Source organism: Oncorhynchus tshawytscha, linkage group LG25 (assembly GCF_018296145.1).
Source record: "Oncorhynchus tshawytscha isolate Ot180627B linkage group LG25, Otsh_v2.0, whole genome shotgun sequence".
NCBI classification, from domain to species: Eukaryota; Metazoa; Chordata; class Actinopteri; order Salmoniformes; family Salmonidae; genus Oncorhynchus; species Oncorhynchus tshawytscha.
The window spans coordinates 6,014,216-6,037,616 of record NC_056453.1 but is presented as its reverse complement, the minus strand read 5'-3'; the positions used below and the strand labels follow the sequence as shown (position 1 = coordinate 6,037,616).

General features: G+C 42.8%; 1 protein-coding gene across 1 annotated transcript; it reads left to right on the top strand.

Annotated features, from left to right (window-relative positions):
* The first annotated feature begins 21,973 nt into the window (after positions 1-21,973).
* Positions 21,974-22,887, top strand: LOC112224739 (gamma-crystallin M2). Its single transcript, XM_024388425.1, has 3 exons — positions 21,974-22,003; positions 22,216-22,458; positions 22,597-22,887. The coding sequence occupies exons 1-3, from the start codon at positions 21,974-21,976 to the stop codon at positions 22,885-22,887; spliced, it is 564 nt and encodes a 187-aa protein (XP_024244193.1).
* The last annotated feature ends 514 nt before the right edge of the window (positions 22,888-23,401 follow it).

Genomic DNA, 23,401 nt, shown 5'->3' with positions numbered 1-23,401 from the left:
CAGATCCAATGCAAAACTGATATCTCTAATTTAAACTGAGGATTTTTGTATTATGCCAAATACATTTCTGCTGGGGATCAAATCACATTTTATTTGTCACGTGCCCTGAATACAACAGGGGATACCTTTTTCATTAAAGAAAATAGGTATTAGGTGAACAATAGATAAGTAAAGAAATAAAAACAACACTAAAAAGACAGTAGCAAGGCTATATACAGCCACCGGTTAGTCAGGATAATTGAGGTAGTATGTAATGTACATGTAGGTATGGTTAAAGTGACTATGCATATATGATGAACAGAGAGTAGCAGTAGCGTAAAAGAGGGGTTGGCCGTTGGTGGGTGGTGGGACACAATGCAGATAATCCGGGTAGCCAATGTGTGGGGGCACCGGTTAGTCGGGATAATTGAGGTGGTATGTACATGAATGTGTAGTTAAAGTGACTTTGCATATATGACAAACAGAGTAGCAGCAGTGTAAAAGAGGGGTTGGGTGGCGAGACAATGCAAATAATCCGGGTAGCCATTTGATTACTTGTTCAGGAGTCTTATGGCTTGGGGGGAAAAACTGTTGAGAAGCCTTTTGGTCCTAGACTTGCGGTAGTGGAGAGAACAGTCTGACTGGGGTGGCTGGGGTCTTTGACAATTTTTAGGGCCTTCCTTTGACACCGCCTGGTGTAGAGGTCCTGGATGGCAGGCATCTTAGCCCCAGCGATGTACTGGGCCGTACGCACTGTAGTGCCTTGCGGTCGGAGGCCGAACAGTTGCTGTTCCAGGCAGTGATGCAACCAGTCAGGATGCTCTCGTTGTTGCAGCAATAAAACATTTTAAGGATCTCAGGACCCATGCCAAATCATTTTAGTTTCTTGAGGGGGAATAGGCTTTGTCGTGTCCTCTTCACGACTGTCTTGGTGTGTTTGGAACATTCTAGTTTGTTGGTGATGTGGACACCAAGGAACTTGAAGCTCTCAACCTGCTCCACTACAGCCCCGTCGATGAGAATAGGGGCCTGCTCACCATTCCTTTTCCTGTAGCCACAATCATCTCCTTTGTCTTGATTATGTTGAGGGATAGGTTGTTATTCTGGCACCACCCGGCCAGGTCTCTGACCTCTTCCCTATAGGCTGTCTCGTCGTTGTCGGTAATCAGGCCTACCACTGTTGTGTCATCTGCAAACTTAATGATGGTGTTGGAGTCGTGCCTGGCCATGCAGTCGTTGGTGAACAGGGAGTACAGAAGGGGTCTGAGCATGCACCCCTGAGGGGCTCCAGTGTTGAGGATCAGTACGGTGGATGTGTTGCCACCTACCCTCACAACCTGGGGGAGGCCCATCGGGAAGTCCAGGATCCAGTTGCAGAGGGAGGTGTTAAGTCCCGGGATCCTTATCTTAGTGATGAGTTTTGAGGAGCTGTAGACCAGGTGGGAAAGGGCAGTGTGGAGTGCAATAGAGATTGCATCATCTGTGGATCTGTTTGTGCAGTATTCTGGAATAATGGTGTTATTGTGAGCCATTACCAGCCTTTCAAAGCACTTCATGGCTATGGACATGAGTGCTATGGGTCTGTAGTCATATAGGCAGGTTGCCTTAGTGCTCTTGGGCACAGGAACTATGGTGGTCTGCTTGAAGCATGTTGTTATTACAGACTCAATCAGGGACATATTGAAAATGTCAGTGATGACACCTGCCAGTTGGTCAGCACGTGCCCGGAGCACACTTCCTGGTAATCCGCCTGGCCCCGCAGCTTTGTGAATGTTGACCTGTTTAAAGGTCTTACTCACATCGGCTACGAAGAGCGTGATCACACAGTCGTCCGGAACAGCTGATGCTCTCATGCATGCCTCAGTGTTGCTTGCCTCGAAGCGAGCATAGAAGTGATTTAGCTCGTCTGGTAGGCTTGTGTCACTGGGCAGCTCGCAGCTTTGCTTCCTTTATAGTCTGTAATAGTTTGCCCTGCCACATAGGACGAGCGTCAGAGCCGGTGTAGTACGATTCGATCTTAGCCCTGTATCGGCGCTTTCCCTGTTTGATGGTTCGTCAGATCGCATAACAGGATTTCTAATAAGCGGCAGCTCTACCCTTTAGCTTAGTGCGAATGTTGCCTGTATTCCATGGCTTCTGATTGGAGTATGTACATACAGTCACTGTGGGGACGACATCCTCAATGAACTTATTGATAAAGTCAGTGACTGATGTGATGTACTCCTCAATACCATTGGAAGAATCCCGGAACATAATCCAGTTTGTGATAGCAAAATAGTCATGTAGTTTGCATCTGCTTCATCTGACCACTTTTTTACAGACAGAGTCACTGGTGTTTCCTGCTTTAATTTGAGCTTGTAAGCAGGAATTAGGGGGATAGAATTGTGATCAGATTTACCAAATGGATGGCGAGGGAGAGCTTTGTATGCATTTCTGTGTGTGGGATACAGATGATCTACAATGTTTTTCCCTCTGGTTGCTCATTTGACATGTTGATATAAATTAGGTAAAACTGATTTAAGTTTCCCTGCATTAAAGTCTCCGGACACTAGGACACTAGGAGCGCCGCCTCTGGGTGAGTGGTTTCCTGTTTGCTTATTTCCTCATACAGCTGACTGAGAGCAGTCTTAGTGCAAGCATCTGTCTGTGGTGGTAAATAAACAGCCACGAAAAGTATGGATGAAAACACTCTTGGCAAATAGTGTGGTCTATAGTTTATCATAAGATACTCTACTTCAGGGGTGCTAAATCTAGAGACTTCCTTAGATTTAGTGCACCATCTGTTTACAAATATGCACAGACCGCCCCCCCTCGTCTTACCGGAGTGTGCTGTTCCATCTTGCCGGTGCAGCGTATATCTGAATATCCATGTCATCATTCAGCCACGATTCCCTGAAACATAAGATGTTATATTTTTGGATGTCCCGTTGGTAGGATATTTGTGATCGTACCTCGTCTGATTTATTGTCCAATGATTGCACGTTGGCAAGTAATATTGACGGTAACGGCAGCTTTCCCACTCGCCGTCTGCGGATCATTACAAGGCACCCGCTCTGTACCTCTGCATCTGTGTCTCTTTCTCTTGGCAATGACGGGGATGTTGGCCTTGTCGGGTGTTCGAAGTACATCCTGTGCGTCCTGCTTGTTGAAGAAAAAATCTTTGTCTAATCTGAGGTGAGTGATCGCTGTCCTGATATCCAGAAGCTCTTTTTTTGCCGTACGATACGGTGGCGAAAACATTATGTACAAAATAAGTTACAAATAACACGAAAAAAAACACATTTGGTTAGGCTGCCATTTCTTCCGGCGCCATATTTTACTGCTGGACATAGAGCGATCCAGGATACTCTTCCTCCTTAGGGGCTCAACTGATTGGATCGGATCGCTTGGCGTGTAGTCTGTCAGTATTAACAATGTAGCTTCAGATAATTTCGTATTATTCTGTACATAATCAGAGACACTCCATTTAGTGTGACATCTTACATTTGGTGTTAATTTGTGGATATCCATCATCCATTTGGTATTACAACGTATGATATGTTATGAATTCCAATTTGTTTTGACTAATGTTAGCTAGGTGGCTAGATTGCTAACGCTAATGTTATCTAGCTGGTTAATGTTAACTAGGCTAGGCGTTAAAGTTAGGGTGACGGTTAGGGTTAGGGTTAAAGTTAGGTTAAAGGGTAAAGGGTGGGGGAAGGGTTAGCAAAAAGGGTTAAGGTTATGGGTAGAGGAAGGGTTAGCTAATATGCTATTGCTAAATTTTTCAAAAGTAGTAAATAGTTGAAAAGTTGCTAATTAGCTAAAATTATTACGTTTTTCGTGATGAGATTCGAACACGCAACCTTTCGGTTGCTAGATGTTCTCACAATACACCTACCCACCCTCGCTCGCTCCCTCCCTCCCTCCTTTAATTTTTGCCTTCATGGGTCACTTCAGGATATTGGCAATGAGGCCTTTTATCTACTTCCCCAGAGTCAGGTGAACTCGTGGATACCAGTTTTACGTCTGTGTGCAGTTTGAAGGAAATTGCTAGCATGCTAGTAGATAACCCATAAATATCCAGTCATTGTGCTAACACTAGTTAGCATTATCTCACAAAACTACCTCTGACTTTCTTCACACTTGACATAGATAAATGGTATCCACGAGTTCATCTGACTCTGGGGAAGTAGATAAAGCGCCTCATTGCCAAAATCACAAAGTACCCCATCAACATGGACACAGAGGGTGTCTACAAGTGCTACTAAGTGTGAACTCAGCTGAGGTGCATACTGTATGTGTTAGAACATCCCCGGGAGGTTGATGTAACATTGTATTAACAACGGCATGGGAACGTTGTGCCATGATAAGAGGAGCTACACTTTGCTCCATCTGGCTCTCTCTCTCTCTCTCTCTCTCTCTCTCTCCCTCCTTCACTCTCTCCTCACTACTCCCAGCTCACTCCAAGATCAAAGCCTTTCCTTCTTTGTGACTATGACAGTAGAGGATATTAAAAGGAATTCTCCCCCAGCACCTTAGGAAATAAAGTTACTGCAGGTCAGCGTATCTGTGAGGAATGCTCGAATCAAAGTCTACAATGCGGTTACATAATGCACCTCACTGTGAAAATTTGACATACACTACCAGTCAAAGTTCTAGAACACCTACTCATTCAAGGGTGTTGCTTTATTTTTTTACTATTTTCTACATTGTAGAATAATAGTGAAGACATCAAAACTATGAAATAATACATATGGAATCATGCAGTAACCAAAAGAAAGTGTGAAACAAATATATTTTAGATTCTCCAAATAGCCACCCTTTTGCCTTGATGACAGCTTTGCACACTCTTGGTATTCTCTCAACCAGCTTCATTCCTGTGGTGGTGGTCCTCATGAGAGCCAGTATCATCATAGCGCTGGATGGTTTTTGTGACTGCACTTGAAGAAACTTACAAAGTTCTTGAAATGTTCTGTATTGACTGACCTTCATGTCTTAAAGTAATGGACTGTCGTTTCTATTTTCTTATTTGAGCTGTTCTTGCCATAATATGGACTTGGTCTTTTACCAAATAGGGCTATCTTCTGTATACCCCTCTACATTGTCACAACACAACTGACTGGCTCAAACGCATTAAAAAGGAAAGAAATTCCACAAATGAACTTAAGGCGGCACACCTGTTGATTGAAATGCATTCCAGGTGACTACCTCATGAAGCTGGTTGAGAAAATGCCAAGAGTTTATAAAGTTGTCATCAAGGCACAGGGGGATATTTGAAGAATATCACGCCCTGGCCTTAGTTATCTTTGTTTTCTTTATTGTTTTGGTTAGGTCAGGGTGTGACATGGGGGATTTATGTTTCCCGCTGGTCTAGGGGTTTTGTATGTTTATGGGGTGTTTTCTAGTCTAGGTGTTTATGTAAGTCTATGGTTGCCTAGATTGGTCCTCAATTAGAGGCAGGTGTTTATCGTTGTCTCTGATTGGGAACCATATTTAGGCAGCCATGTTCTTTGGTTATTTGTGGGTGATTGTTTCCTGTGTCAGTGTTTGTGCCACACGGGACTGGTTCGTTGCCAGTTCACATTGTTATTTTGTGTTCAGGTTTCCCTATTAAAACATGGACACCTACCACACTGCATATTGGTCCGATCCTTGTTTCACCTCTTCAGAGGAAGAGGAGAATCTTCCGTGACAAAGAATCTCAAATATAAAATATATTTTGATTTGTTTAACACTTTTTGGTTACTACATGATTCCCTATGTGTTATTTCATAGTTTTGATGTCTTCGCTATTATTTTACAATGTAGGAAATAGTCAAACATAAAGAAAAACCCTGAAAGATTCGGTTCTCTAAATCATTTGACCGGTAGTGTAGTTATAAATAGTTTCCTTTGTGATATATTACAGTTGTTATATGGATTCCCTATTGAGGCGTTGAGTAATCTAAGTGTTTTTCCAAGTATGAAAATGCATAAGAAATAGAAATAGAATTACCCTGAAAATACCATGTCAGGCATATTGCGTGTAAGGATGTGGTCTCAGGGGCTTTACCCATTCTAGTAATTCCACTGGTTAGACCAACCTTGTTCTAAGATTTTTGAAGATTCCTTCATCACAAGGGAAATTATCGGTGGGCTATGAATATGACAAGCTTACAAAAACTTTCTTACAACTTCTGCAGTTAGTCATGACCTGAGATGCACAGGCAATCAGGGTTGGTGTCAATTCAAATTGAAGGCAGTCAATTCAGGAAATAAACTCAAATTACAATTTTTAACCTTTATTTAACTAGGCAAGTCAGTTAACAAATTCTTATTTACAATGACAGCCTACCTCAGACGACACTGGACCAGTTGTGCACTGCCCTATGGGACTCCCATTCACGACTGGCTGTGATGCAGCCTGGATTCAAACCAGGGACTGCAGTGACACCTCTTGCACTGAGATGCAGTGCCTTAGACCTCTGTGCCACTCGGGATGAAGTAGAAAAGGGCATTTACTTTCAATGACTTCTCAATCAACTGAAAAGAAGAAATTTATTTGAAAAAATCTATACATCTCAGAATTTTTCATTTAAATCACTTCCTGCCTGCCTTCAATTTGAATTGACCCCAAACCTGCAGGAAATGTAATAATGATGGAGACCCGGCTAGAGGGATTTGTGAATCAAGTGGTGTTGTCTGATAGTTTGTGAAGGGCTTGTGGAGAGATGGGGATTTGACTGACTCACACAGACACAACGACACACGCACACATCCATTCCCAGACTGTCTAATTTATCTTCACGTCCCTCCAACCCTCAGATATAATCTGTCAACTATAGCAGAGGGAAAAAATTTGAACAGGTGCAAATCAACTTAAAACAACTGCCTGTTTTTTCACTTCTATATTGTGGCCTTGTTTATATACAGTCCTAGCATTGTGTGATGTTTACATTAGAGGTCGACCGATTAATCGGAATGGCCGATTAATTAGGGCCAATTTCAAGTTTTCATAACAATCGGAAATCGGTATTTTTGGGCGGCGATTTGCAGATTAAGAAAAAAATAAATATACATATATATAAATATATATATATATTTTTTTATACCTTTATTTAACTTTATTTAAGTCAGTTAAGAACACATTCTTATTTTCAATGACGGCCTAGGAACAGTGGGTTAACTGCCTCGTTCAGGGGCAGAATGACAGATTTTCACCTTGTCAGCTCGGGGGATTCAATCTTGCAACCTTACAGTTAACTAGTCCAACGCAATAACGACCTGCCTCTCTCTCGTCGCACTCCACAAGGAGACTGCCTGTTACGCGAATGCAGTAAGCCAAGGGAAGTTGCTAGCTAGCATTAAACTTATCTTGAAAAAAGCAATCAATCATAATCTATAGACATACACATGGTTGATGATAGTATTCAATATTATCTAGTGTGTCCTGCGTTGCATATAAGCATACAAGTATCTAAGTATCTGACTGAGCGGTGGTAGGCAGAAACAGGCACGTATACATTCATTCAAACAGCACTTTCGTGCGTTTTGCCAGCAGCTCTTTGTTGTGCGTCAAGCATTGCGCTGTTTATGACTTCAAGCCTATCAACTCCTGAGATGAGGCTGGTGTAACCAAAGTGAAATGGCTAGCTAGTTAGCGCGTGCTAATAGCGTTTCAAACGTCACTCGCTCTGAGCCTTGCCGTGGTTGTTTCCCTTGCTCTGCATGGGTAACGCTGCTTCGAGGGTGGCTGTTGTCGTTGTGTTGCTGGTTTGAGCCCAGGGAGCAGCGAGGAGAGGGATGGAAGCTATACTGTTACACTGGCAATACTAAAGTGCCTATAAGAACATCCAATAGTCAAAGGTTAATGAAATACAAATGGTATAGATGGAAATAGTCCTATAATTCCTATAATAACTACAACCTAAAACTTCTTACCTGGGAATATTGAAGACTCATGTTAAAAGGAACCACCAGCTTTCATATGTTCTCATGTTCTGAGCAAGGAACCTGAAACGTTAGCTTTCTGACATAGCACATATTGCACTTTTACTTTCTTCCCCAAAACTTTGTTTTTGCATTATTTAAACCAAATTGAACATGCTTCATTATTTACTTGAGGCTAAATTGATTTTATTGATGTATTATATTAAGTTAAAATAAGTGTTAATTCAGTATTGTTGTAATTGTCATTATTACAGATAAATAAATAAAAAATAGTCTGATTAATCGGTACCGTTTTTTGCCCCTCCAATAATCGGTATCGGTATCAGCGTTGAAAAATCATAATCGGTCGACCTCTAGTTTACATAGTGGGACAACAACAGTTGGCTTAAATGGCTAATGGATTTCCATTGACTGGGCTAGTTTCAGTGTGTGGTATCATACGCCAGCCACCCAAGTCATAGACTGTTCTCTCTGCTACCGCACAGCAATCGTTACCGGAGCACCATGTCTGGGACCAAAAGGCTCCTAGACAGCTTCTACCCCCACCGATAATACTGCTGAACAGTTAATCAAATGGCTACCCTGACTACACTCTTAGACAAAATGTGAAATCTAGAACCTAAAAGGGATCTTTGGCTGCCCCCATAGGAGAACCCTTTGAACAACCTTTTTTGGTTCCAGGTAGAACCCATTCCACAGAGGGTTCTACATGGAACCCAAAAGAGTTCTACCTGAAACCAAAAACGGTTCTACCTGGAATCAGCATCATCCGGGTTTGTCTGGGGTAGGCCATCATTGTAAATAAGTTTGTTCTTAACTGACTTGCCTAGTTAAATAAAGGTAAAACATATATATAATAAATTAAATGAAACCAAAAAGGGTTCTCCTATGGGGACAGCCGAAGAACCGTCTTGGAACCCTTTTTCTAAGAGTGTATTTGCATTGACCCCATTTTATTTGCACTGATTCTATTGCACCGGCTCTATGCACACTCACTGGACTCTACCCATTCACTCACACATACGACGCTGACACACATGCATATTGACACCACACATGCACACACAGTAAGAATGACATGGTAAGGTCTATTGTATTTAGTGCATGTGACAAATAACATTTGATTTGACACACACAAACACACAACGGTTCTACTAAACTATATGGAATTGTTTTAAGAAGGTCCTACCAGGGATCATTTAGCTATTTGATTTTGAATTTTGAGACCCTTGACCTGTAAAAAAATAAATATTCAAACATTATTTGATTAAAAAAACGTTTTTGCCTTAATGCTATTAGCCCAAACAAACGCATTGCATAGCAGAGTCACTACATCGAACAACAGATAGTGCCCCCAAAAATCGAAATCATGTTTTTCTCTGAAGTGTCTGTCCTTTATCTGAGAGACCCCTTATTTTTGGAATTAACTTCTTGGATATAGGGGGCGCTCTTTTAATTTATGGATAAAAAAACGTGCCCGTTTTAAGTGCAATATTTTGTCACGAAAAGATGCTCGACTATGCATATAATTGGCAGCTTTGGAAAGAAAACACTCTAAGGTTTCCAAAACTGCAAAGATATTATCTGTGAGTGCCACAGAACTCATGCTACAGGCGAAACCAAGATGAAACTTCAACCAGGAAATGGGCAGAATTTTTGAAGCTCTGTTTTCCATTGTCTCCTTTATATGGCTGTGAATGCGCCGGGAATGAGCCTGCCCTTTCTATCGTTTCTCCAAGGTGTCTGCAGCATTGCGACGTATTTGTAGGCATATCATTGGAAGATTGGCCATAAGAGACTACATTTACCAGGTTCCTAGGAAACTATGCAGTTTTTTGTTTTTTTACATTTTATTTCTTACATTAGTACCCCAGGTCATCTTAGGTTTCATTACATACAGTCGAGAAGAACTACTGAATATAAGATCAGCGTCAACTCACCATCAGTACGACCAAGAATATGATTTTCACGAAGCGGATCCTGTGTTCTGCCTTTCAACCAGGACAACGGAATGGATCCTATGCGGCGACCCAAAAAAAATTACTCCGTAAAAGAGGGAAACGAGGTGGTCTTCTGTTCAGACTCCGGAGACGGGCACATCGTGCACCACTCCCTAGCATTCTTCTCGCCAATGTCCAGTCTCTTGACAACAAGGTTGATGAAATCCGAGCAAGGGTAGCATTCCAGAGGGACATCAGAGACTGTAACGTTCTTTGCTTCCCGGAAACATGGCTCACTGGAGAGACGCTATCGGAGGCGGTGCAGCCAGCGGGTTTCTCCACGCATCGCGCCGACAGAAACAAACATCTTTCTGGTAAGAAGAGGGGCGGGGGCGTATGCCTTATGGCTAACGAGACATGGTGTGATGAAAGAAACATACAGTAACTCAAATCCTTCTGTTCACCTGATTTAGAATTCCTCACAATCAAATGTCGACCACATTATCTACCAAGAGAATTCTCTTCAATTATAATCACAGCCGTATATATCCCCCCCCAAGCAGACACATCTATGGCTCTGAACGAACTTTATTTGACTCTTTGCAAACTGGAATCCATTTATCCGGAGGCTGCATTCATTGTAGCTGGGGATTCTAATCTGAAAACAAGACTCCCTAAATTTTATCAGCATATCGATTGCACAACCAGGGGTGGAAAAACCTTGGATCATTGTTACTCTAACTTCCGCGACGCATATAAGGCCCTGCCCCGCCCTCCTTTCGGAAAAGCTGACCACGACTCCATTTTGTTGATCCCTGCCTACAGACAGAAACTAAAAAAAGAAGCTCCCACGCTGAGGTCTGTTCAACGCTGGTCTGACCAAGCTGACTCCACACTCCAAGACTGCTTCCATCACGTGGACTGGGAGATGTTTCGTATTGCGTCAGATAACAACATTGACGAATACGCTGATTCGGTGTGCGAGTTCATTAGAACGTGCGTTGAAGATGTCGTTCCTATAGCAACGATTAAAACATTCCCTAACCAGAAACCGTGGATTGATGGCAGCATTCCCGTGAAACTGAATGCGCGAACCACTGCTTTTAATCAGGGCAAGGTGACTGGTAACATGACCGAATACAAACAGTGCAGCTATTCCCTCCGCAAGGCTATCAAACAAGCTAAGCGTCAGTACAGAGACAAAGTAGAATCTCAATTCAACGGCTCAGACACAAGAGGTATGTGGCAGGGTGTACAGTCAATCACGGACTACAAGAAGAAAACCAGCCCAGTCACGGACCAGGATGTCTTGCTCCCAGGCAGACTAAATAATTTTTTGCCCGCTTTGAGGACAATACAGTGCCACTGACACGGCCTGCAACGAAAACATGCGGACTCTCCTTCACTGCAGCCGAGGTGAGTAAGACATTTAAACGTGTTAACCCTCGCAAGGCTGCAGGCCCAGACGGCATCCCCATCCGCGCCCTCAGAGCATGCGCAGACCAGCTGGCCGGTGTGTTTACGGACATATTCAATCAATCCCTATACCAGTCTGCTGTTCCCACATGCTTCAAGAGGGCCACCATTGTTCCTGTTCCCAAGAAAGCTAAGGTAACTGAGCTAAACGACTACCGCCCCGTAGCACTCACTTCCGTCATCATGAAGTGCTTTGAGAGACTAGTCAAGGACCATATCACCTCCACCCTACCTGACACCCTAGACCCACTCCAATTTGCTTACCGCCCAAATAGGTCCACAGACGATGCAATCTCAACCACACTGCACACTGCCCTAACCCATCTGGACAAGAGGAATACCTATGTGAGAATGCTGTTCATCGACTACAGCTCGGCATTCTACACCATAGTACCCTCCAAGCTCGTCATCAAGCTCGAGACCCTGGGTCTCGACCCCGCCCTGTGCAACTGGGTACTGGACTTCCTGACGGGCCGCCCCCAGGTGGTGAGGGTAGGCAACAACATCTCCACCCCGCTGATCCTCAACACTGGGGCCCCACAAGGGATCGTTCTGAGCCCTCTCCTGTACTCCCTGTTCACCCACGACTGCGTGGCCACGCACGCCTCCAACTCAATCATCAAGTTTGTGGACGACACAACAGTGGTAGGCTTGATTACCAACAATGACGAGACGGCCTACAGGGAGGAGGTGAGGGCCCTCGGAGTGTGGTGTCAGGAAAATAACCTCACACTCAACGTCAACAAAACTAAGGAGATGATTGTGGACTTCAGGAAACAGCAGAGGGAACATCCCCCTATCCACATCGATGGAACAGTAGTGGAGAGGGTAGCAAGTTTTAAATTCCTCGGCATACACATCACAGACAAACTGAATTGGTCCACTCACACAGAAAGCATCGTGAAGAAGGCGCAGCAGCGCCTCTTCAACCTCAGGAGGCTGAAGAAATTCGGCTTGTCACCAAAAGCACTCACAAACTTCTACAGATGCACAATCGAGAGCATCCTGGCGGGCTGCATCACCGCCTGGTACGGCAACTGCTCCGCCCACAACCGTAAGGCTCTCCAGAGGGTAGTGAGGTCTGCACAACGCATCACCGGGGGCAAACTACCTGCCCTCCAGGACACCTACACCACCCGATGTTACAGGAAGGCCATAAAGATCATCAAGGACAACAACCACCCGAGCCACTGCCTGTTCACCCCGCTATCATCCAGAAGGCGAGGTCAGTACAGGTGCATCAAAGCTGGGACCGAGAGACTGAAAAACAGCTTCTATCTCAAGGCCATCAGACTGTTAAACAGCCACCACTAACATTGAGTGGCTGCTGCCAACACACTGACACTGACACTGACTCAACTCCAGCCACTTTAATAATGGGAATTGATGGGAAATGATGTAAAATATATCACTAGCCACTTTAAACAATGCTACCTAATATAATGTTACATACCCTACATTATTCATCTCATATGGATATGTATATACTGTACTCTATATCATCTACTGCATCCTCATGTAATACATGTATCACTAGCCACTTTAACTATGCCACTTTGTTTACATACTCATCTCATATGTAGATACTGTACTCGATACCATCTACTGTATCTTGCCTATGCTGCTCTGTACCATCACTCATTCATATATCCTTATGTACATATTCTTTATCCCCTTACACTGTGTATAAGACAGTAGTTTTGGAATTGTTAGTTAGATTACTTGTTGGTTATTACTGCATTGTCGGAACTAGAAGCACAAGCATTTCGCTACAATCGCATTAACATCTGCTAACCATGTGTATGTGACAAATAAAATTAGATTTGATTTGATTTGTCCTTTGTCTAAATTGGTGCGTAATCTACAAGCTGCACACAGTCATCCAGTGATTGAGAGGAGAGAGGAGGCTTTCAACGAAAGATATATCATGAAGAGATATGTGAAAAACACATTGAGGATTGATTCTAAACAACGTTTACCATGTTTCAGTCGATATTATGGAGTTAATTTGGAAAAAAGTTTGGCGTTTTGAAGACTGAATTTTCGTTTTTTTTGGTAGCCAAACGTGACGCACCAAACGGAGCAATTTCTCCTAAACAAATAATCTTTCAGGAAAAACTGAGCATTTGCTCTCTAACTGAGAGTCTCCTCATTGAAAACATCTGAAGTTCTTCAAAGGTAATGATTTTATTTGAATGATTTTCTGGTTTTTGTGAAAATGTTGCCTGCTGATGCTAACGCTAAATGCTACGCTAGCTGCGCTAGCTGTTACACAAATGCTTGTTTTGCTATGGTTGAGAAGCATATTTTGAAAATCTAAGATGACAATGTTGTTAACAAAAGGCTCAGCTTGAGAGCTAGCATATTAATTTCATTTCATTTGCGATTTTCATGAATAGTTAACGTTGTGTTATGCTAATGAGCTGCGGGGATAATTACACTCCTGGATACAGGTTTTTTTCATAGCTAAACATGACGCACCAAACAGAGCGATTTCTCCTAAACAAATAATCTTTCAGGAAAAACTGAGCATTTGCTATCTAACTGAGAGTCTCCTCATTGAAAACATCTGAAGTTCTTCAAAGGTAAATTATTTTATTTGAATGATTTTCTGGTTTTTGTGAAAATGTTGCCTGCTGATGCTAACGCTGACTGACTGCTCGTATTTTGCAGGTAGTTGTTGACACATCAACCAGGATCAAGGGGCAAGGCAATTTGTGACTTGTTTTGGTAATCAGTGACTATTGGAGGGGAGTGGTCTCACCTCTCTTAGGCAATCAGCAATTAGTACTGGGAGATGTGCTGTCCACCTCTGCTAGGTAATTAGCAATTAATGTCAGTTCGTCAGTCTCCCCTGGTTTCTCAGTGGCAGCTATAAGTGGAAGATGTGTCAGGGGCAATTTTATTGCAAAACAAAGACAGTCCTGCCCTGTTGTTCCAGGAAGGGAAGGGAGGAAGGCTCCACACCACTCTTACTTGAGTTCTTACCTTACAGATCTAATTTTGCTCTTTTGTAGCTTTGTCAACTGTGCGTTTCCTCTCCCTGTAGGCTTTAGATGCTCCCCACCCCTTGGCTACAACCTGTACCCTGTGCGCACAACTCATATGGAATTCCGGGTCTCTGGCAGCATTTGGAACTGCCAATTTTGCGGTAGGGCAATACGCTTGACCTCATCTTTACTATAGGCTGTTCACCTGCTAATCTCACTGCAACCCCCCTTCAGGTCTCTGATCACTACTTTGTTTCCTTTTGTTTCCCTTTCCGCAAACCCTAACCACTCAGCCCTTACCCAGATGGTCATGACCCGTCACAATCTTCTCTCGCTCTCCTCTATCCTATCATCTCTCTCTTCTGCTAAATCCTTCTCCCTCCTGTTTCCTGATTCTGCCTCGTTGACCCTACTCTCCTCCTATGACTCGCACCGTCCCCTTTCCGCCTGCACGGCCCTCTGCACCTGCTCTGGCTGAGTGACTCATTGCGAGCTTACAGAACAGGGCTGCGGGCAGATGAGCAAAAATGGAGGAAAACTAAACTTCCAGAGGACCTATCATCCTTTCACGCCCTCTACCTTCTCTTCCTCTGTATTCGCTGCTAAAACCACTTTCTACCACTCTAAATTTCAAGGTTCTGCCAATAACCCTAGGAAACTCTTTTCCATCTTCACTTTGAAAAAAAGACTGATGACATCCGTTACTCTTTCACTCAGCCTATCAAACTATAGACCTGTTTCCTTTTCTTTCCAAAGCATTTGAGCATGCTGTCTCTGATCAACTTTCTTGTTATCTCTCTCAGAACGATTGTCTTGACCCAAACAGTCAGGCTTCAAGACAGGTCACTCAACTGAGACTGCTCTTCTGTGTCATGGAGGCTCTCCGCACTGCCAAAGCTGACTCTCTCTTCTGTTCGCTGCCTTTGACACCGTGAACAACCAGATCCTCCTCTACACCTACTCAGGTATGGGCATCTCAGGCTCTGCACACTCTTGGCTTGCATCCTACCTGTTAGGCCACTCCTACCAGGTGACGTTGAGAGGATCTGTATCTGCACCACATACACTCACTACTGTTGTCCCCCAGTGCTCAGTTCTAGGCCCTCTCCTATTTTCTCCATACACCAAGTCACTCGGCTCCATCATATCCTCACATGGTCTCCTATCATTGCTATGAAGCTGAGACGCAATGACTTTTCTCCTTCAACCCCATCTGACACCCAGGTGGCGAAATGTATCTCAGCGTGCCTGGCAGATATCTCAACTTGGATGTCGGCCCACCACTTCAAGTTCAACCTTGACAAGACGGAACATCTCTTCCTTCGGGGAAGGCCTGTCTGCACAAAGACCTCTCCATCACAGTTGACAACTCCAGTGTCGCCCTCCCGCTCCTGCAGGTTCATGCTCTAAAACATGCGTAGAGTAACGACCCTACCTCACACAGGAAGCGGCAAAGGTCCTAATCCTGGCACTTGTCCTCTCCTGTAACTCGGTGTTGGCTGGGCTCCTCACCTTGTGCCATCAAACCCCTGCAACTCATCCAGAACGCTGCAGCCCGCCTGGTTTTCAACCTTCCCATGTTCTCTCATGTCACCCCACTCCTCCTCACACTCCACTGGCTTCCATTGAAGCTTGCATCCACTACAAGACCATGGTGCTTACCTACAGAACAGCAAGAATAACTGCCCTTCCCTACCTTCAGGCTATGATCAAACCCTACACCAACTCCAGAGTGGTGCGGATGTCTAATACGTAATAGGGGCTTTTATTCCTCCACCCAAAATAAAGTCATGAAAATGGGATGAAAAAGAGCGAGGTGTAAACCTCTAAATAATATACAGGATGAGACGTGTAATAACAAGTGCACAATAACACGTAGCACGAAAACCAATACAACAGAGTACAAGACCCACGGACATGGGACAATAATCGACAAGGACAATGGGGAACAGAGGGCACATATATACACGTACTAATAAAGGGGAACGGTAACCAGGTGTGCTTAATTAATGAGACAAGATTAATTTCACATTTCCACAAATGTCAAAGTGTTTCCTTTGAAATGGTATAAAAGAATATGCATATCCTGCTTCAGGCAGTTAGATTTGGGTAAATCATTTTAGGCAAACATTTTTAAAAAGGGTCCGATCCTAAAGAAGAAATTGGGTCTGGGCGATATATCGTCTGTTAAGGTATACCGGTATGGATCCACATACCGCTATGGATTTTTACAATACCGTCTATAAAGGTTTGTACAACAGTGCGAAATAAATGAACACTTCTACAAATTTGACAACTACAGTGTTGTTGAGGTTTGGAGGACAAATTGAAAACCATTTAGAATTTGTTATCAATTTGTCATCCTATGGTCATGCACTACTCATAAAACATATTTAGAACTTTTATTATTCAGAAAATCCGCAATACTGTAAAAAATAATACAAATGTAATGATATGATAATTTTATATATATATATTTTACATATCGCCCAGCACTAAAGGAAATATTCTTTACTGTAAGGTATTTTACTGTATAATGTAGGGTTTAGTCAGTGTCATATCCGTATTCCTTACAGGAACTGCATGGAGATGGGACCTGTAAGGAAGTCATAAAAACACTGATTGCAATGCTCAAGACTCAAGAGGATGTATGAACAGCAAGGGGGATTGATATTTCATTGTGGAACATGGACACAAAGGATCTCTGAAGTGCATACAGAACATGGCACTTTACATCCAATGGAACTATGGCTCCTCCATTATCATCAAAACCCTTCAACATGTTTAGATTTATGGTATATCCAGCAAACATATTTCGGTGTTCTTGTGTATGGACATGATCAGTTACACCAAATATTTGAAATCTACTGTTGCCATTCCAGGAATGTTCTTCATCTTGATCCCTTGTATGCAGAACAATATGTGTGGTTTGTATGAATCTAGCGTGGGAAATATTAGAGCTACACTGAGTGTATCAAACATTATGAACACCTTCTTAATATTGAGTTACAAGTGCCGAATACAACAGGTGTGGACCTTACCATGAAATGCTTACTTACACTGATTGAAGTGGATTTAACAAGTGACAACAATAAAGGATCATAGCTTTCATTTGGATTCACCTGGTCAGTCTATGTCATGGAAAGATCAGGTGTTAATGTTGTTTTGTACAATAAGTGCATATGAGCTGCATGGCTACGTCATTTTCTGTTTGACTGAACCTTTGGAATGAGATCGGGCTCAGCTACATTTCTGGGTGGACTACATAGTTCCATGTGAGGGTTTCCATTTTAAGAATTTGTTAACTTTGTATCTTTATTGACCCTTTATTTCAGTATTTGCACTGTCTCTATGCACAACACTCACAGGGCCCTACACACACACACACACACACACACACACACACACACACACACACACACACACACACACACACACACACACACACACACACACACACACACACTGTCTCTATGCACACTCACAGGGCCCTACACACACACACACACACACACACACACACACACACACACACACACACACACACACACACACACACACACACACACACACACACACACACTGTCTCTATGCACACTCACAGGGCCCTACACACACACACACACACACACACACACTGTCTCTATGCACACTCACAGGGCCCTACACACACACACACACACACACACACACACTGTCACTCCAACACACACTGTCTCTATGCACACTCACAGGGCCCTACACACACACACACACACACACACACTGTCACTCCAACACACACTGTGTCTCTATGCACACTCACAGGGCCCTACACACACACACACACACACACTGTCACTCCAACACACACTGTCTCTATGCACACTCACAGGGCCCTACACACACACACACACACACACACACACACACACACACACACACACACACACACACACACACACACACACACACACACACACACACACACACCGTCTCTATGCACACTCACAGGGCCCTACACACACACACACACACACACACACACACACTGTCACTCCAACACACACTGTGTCTCTATGCACACTCACAGGGCCCTACACACACACACACACACACACTGTCACTCCAACACACACTGAAACACTCACTCAATCATTTGCTCCCTCACACATAATAAGCACATACATTTAACATGACTCGACACACCCACACACCCACTCACATGTAAGCTGCTGCTACTCTGTTAATCGTATATACTGTTGCCTAGTAACCTTACCCCTTTACACATCTACCTCCATCACTCCAGTAATACTTTGTTGTTGATAATTTCTTTGTTCAGTTTTGAGTTTGCAAGAAAGGCATTTCACTGTACTTGTGTATGTGACATTGAAACTTGAATGTTGCACGACACATGCCCCAACACACACACTGTCTGATAGCATCTGTAGTGAGAGACTGAGAACAACCATCTTTTGACTGATTCAGGTGTGTGTGCGCATGAATATGCACAGGGGTTTGCAAAGCCGTTTTTGTGACTTGTGAATAAATGTTTTATAATCAGTCTTGTGTACCTTTGTCTTACTTTAAATGGATGCAGTTTGTAGTACTCTCAAAATAACATAGATGTGCCTTTGTTATTGCAATTATGTAATCTACATGAATGCAAGAGAGAACCACCCAATGACTGTATATGAATGGACAAAGCCATCGATCACATGACACCATTCATTCTCCTGTGAAGACTCAATAGAGCATAGAGTTGAATTGAGTGAGAACTCTAGCAATGAAAATACATGCCCTGAAAGATGGAAGGTAGTCGGGAGGAGGCGAGATAGGGTGGGACCATTGTAGCCACTGAGAGAGCAGATACATGTGTGAACAACAGGCACAGCTTCAATTTAACATTGTTTTTTTCAAAGTTGTCGAAATGCCACATGCCTCCGCTTATATCAGTGCATTAGTAACAACCTAACCATTATGAAACTTCTATTTGATCAAATAAGCCTCACATAGCAAATTAGCAATTACCATTATTTTTTTATATATCTTTTTTTACACTCCATACAAAAAGGGGTTCATGGGGTTATTTTTGTAGACAGATGTTGGGTTGAAGCAAAAAAAAGTTGGTTAAGATGGCATCTCATGGATACATAACATGAGCAGTTTGAGTTGCTCCAGAAAGTGACACAGGCTAGCTCAGTGCTGCCCCCTCTCAATGAGCATCCCAAGCAGAGACCGAGACACCCCACTCTCTGTTTTTTCCCCAAGTTTTTTTGTGGTTCAATCAAAGTTAGTGAACTAAGTAAACCAGACCCAGCTGCTATTGCATTGGTGTCTAAGTAGACCGGAACTTACCTTTTTTTCAATGGTAAACGGCCTGAGTGAACTATCTGCCGCAGTGGAGAGGGTCAAAAGGTTCTAGTTCCTCGGCTTGTACATTAACGATGACCTGAAATGGTCCCTTCACACAGACAGTGTGGTGAAGAAGATGAAACTGCGCCTCTTCAACCTCAGGAGGCTGAAGAAATTTGTCTTGACCCTCACAAACTTCTACAGATGCACCATTGAGAGCTTCCTGTTGGGCTATATCACCACCTGGTGTGGAAAAACCACAGGACTCTCCAGAGGGTGGAACACTCCCTACCCTCCAGGATATCTACAGCACCCGGTGTCACATGAAGGCCAACAAGACCATGAAGGACCTCAGCCACCCGAGCCACGGCCTGTTCACCCTCCTACCATCTAGAAGGAGGAGACAGTACAGGTGCATCAACACTAGGGCCGAGAGACTGATAAAAAGCTTCTATCTCCAGGCCATCAGACTGTTAAACAGTCACCACTGTCCAGCCTCCGCCCAGTACCCTGCCCTGAACCTTAGTCACTGTTACTAGCCATCTACCACCAGGTACTCTACCCTGCACCTTAGAAACCTCTTTGCCCTGTGTACATAGTCATTGAACACTGGTAACATTAATAATGTTTACACACTGTTTTACCCACTTTATTTGTATATACTGTATTCCGGACTCTGACATTGCTCGTTCTGATATTTCTTAATTCAATTTTTTTTAAACTTTTTGGATTATGTGAGTATTGTTTTGTATTCTGGATTGTTTTGTATACTGTCTATACACACCATCATATATGGTGTGTTTATAATATATATACCCGACTGGGGTACTGCAGGCTTCCATTAGCAAATAAACATACATCTGGTATTATATAAATTAACAAAAATGTACACGAAGATTGTCATTTTTCCATTCACTAACGGGGGATCCTGTTTTCTGCAAACAAGGCCTGCATGAAAGAGGGCAGTCATTCTCCACTGGGACCACCTTTCCTTTACTCGTAGGCCTGGCCAATAGGTAGTATCTGTAGACTCAACTCGTGTCTTTTGTTAACTGCTGTGTGTATCTGTGAACGATAGGGGACAGCAGAGTTATAGCTATGTGGTCTGTCCTTGTTTTTCATGATAACTCAGAATTGACATTATACTCAACAGCAGTTAAACAGAATTACCCATGACACAAACTGCCTGGCTTTTCAGATCTTTATCTGTATGTACTTATTAATATTGTAATCTTGCATTTTGAAGTACACATTGTTTTTGGAAGGGACCTTATTCAACCACATGGTCACATGCTGAGTACATTATATAGATCTAACAATTAGAACTATGAAGTAAATTGTAATGTTAAAACTGACCAAAATACACACCTTGTAGCTACATATTCCCATGTTCAATGTGCTTGATAACAAGGCAGACAAAGTTTCTATAGCTAGTCTGGTAATATTTGCTATCAGACAGCTATCTAGTGTTAGCTATCATAGCAACATGCTTTATACGGTAGTTCAGGATTAGACTTCATCTGGGTCCATGATCCCTGTCTACAGTGAAACGGAGAGCTCTATTGGTGTCTATCTGTGGGGAGGTATCATGCAGAGAAGCAATCCTATGAGTGCAGCAGCCACTGCACTGACATGACCTCCTACATGAGCAGGTGCCGCAGGTGCCGCAGGTGCCAGACCCTTTATAAACCCTTTATAAACCCTTTATAAACCCTTCTTTAAAATAAGTGTTATCAAATGTAAAAAAAAAATGGAATTATAAATTAATGGATTGTTGTTGAAATTTCTTAAATGTTGCAAAGATGACTCCAGTATCATGGTGATTAACCACAAAGGTTAGTTAAGTAACAACTCACTGTTGATTATTCGCTGGTTAGGAACGTCGTGCTAAAGATAAGTGTTACATAGTTTAATGTCACAGGTTAACCACAGACTTCCGCTCTTAAGGGAGTATGTGATTTCTGCTATTTTGTCTTAACTCAAATGAGCTCACAGTATAAAATCGAGGCATATATTAACCAATATTTCATAAAAAGGCATATTTCAAATAAGCTTACAAAACTTAGGAAAGTATTGGGTGATGTATGGAGAATTTTCAATGTCAAACCTGTTACTATCTGTTGTAAACTCTCAAAAGGCTTTATGTTACTTTGTTTGAGAAACAGCCTTTCTAAATGTGGACGTGACCTCAGTGGCCTCAATAGGCCTCTATAGCATGTTGCTGGGTCAGGGGTTTGAACAATGGAGCTGGGGATTCTTTAGGTTCGGTCAGGTATAAAAGAAAGGGTTAAACCAGGTAGGAAGTCAGTTCAGGAGCAGCAACCAGCAGCACAGTGAGCAAACATGTCCAACACCAGAATGAACATAGGCAAGGTAAGCACTGGAAAGGTCTCTTATAGTTTTATACATTTAATTGTCATAGATCATTATACAAAAGGGCTCTAGTAGCCCAAACTACAACATCATAGTTTTACTTATCCCAATAACCTGGATACCGGTGTGACTGAATAGCATCCCACATTTCTCTAAATTGTTTGTTTCATACAATTGTTTAATTCATCGAAATTATTCCTTTTTATTTTTAGATCGTCTTCTATGAGGACAAGAACTTCCAGGGTCGTTCCTATGAGAGCAGCAGCGACTGCACTGACATGAGCTCCTACCTGAGCAGGTGCCACTCCTGCAGGGTTGAGAATGGCTGCTTCATGGTCTACGACCGCAACAACTACATGGGAAACCAGTACTTCATGAGGAGGGGCGACTACCCTGACTACATGCGCAACTTTGGAATGAGTGATTGCATCAAGTCCTGTCACATGATCCCCATGGTAGTTTGAAAATATTTCAGCTTAAAATAGTAATATCTTTTCATTGAAAGTAAAATATATTTTTATGTTTATACTCTCATATTAAACAATTGTATATATAATTTCTCATCAGTGAAACCTGTATTTTTATCCTAACAGCACAGAGGAAACTACAAGATGAGAATCTACGAGAGAGAGAACTTCGGAGGTCAGATGCACGAGATGATGGACGACTGTGACTCCATCATGGGTCGTTACCGCATGTCCGACTGCCAGTCCTGCAACGTGATGGACGGCCACTGGCTGATGTACGAGCAGAACCACTTCAGAGGCAGGATGATGTACATGAGGCCTGGAGAGTGCAGGAACTTCAGCAGCGGCATAGGAATGGGAGGCATGAGAGGTATGAGGTTCATGAGCATGAGGCGTATCATGGACTCCTGGTACTAAATATTGTTTGATGTACCGTTAGCAAGAAAAGCCATTGAATAAAATTATTCACAGACCTATTTATTGTGTGTCTTTTTATGTGTGACAAAAAATGAACCATCTGATTTCTTGTTCACACACCTGCACCACTTGCCATATACAGTGGGGCAAAAAAGTATTTAGTCAGCCACCAATTGTGCAAGATCTCCCACTTAAAAAGATTATAGAGGCCTGTAACTTTCATCATAGGTACACTTCAACTATGACAGACAAAATTAGAAAAGAAATCCAGAAAATCACATTGTAGGATTTTTTATGAATTTATTTGCAAATTATGGTGAAAAATAAGTATTTGGTCACCTACAAACAAGCAAGATTTCTGGCTCTCACAGACCTGTAACTTCTTCTTTAAGAGGCTCCTCTGTCCTCCACTCGTTGCCTGTATTAATGGCACCTGTTTGAACTTGTTATCAGTATAAAAGACACCTGTCAACAACCTCAAACAGTCACACTCCAAACTCCACTATGGCCAAGA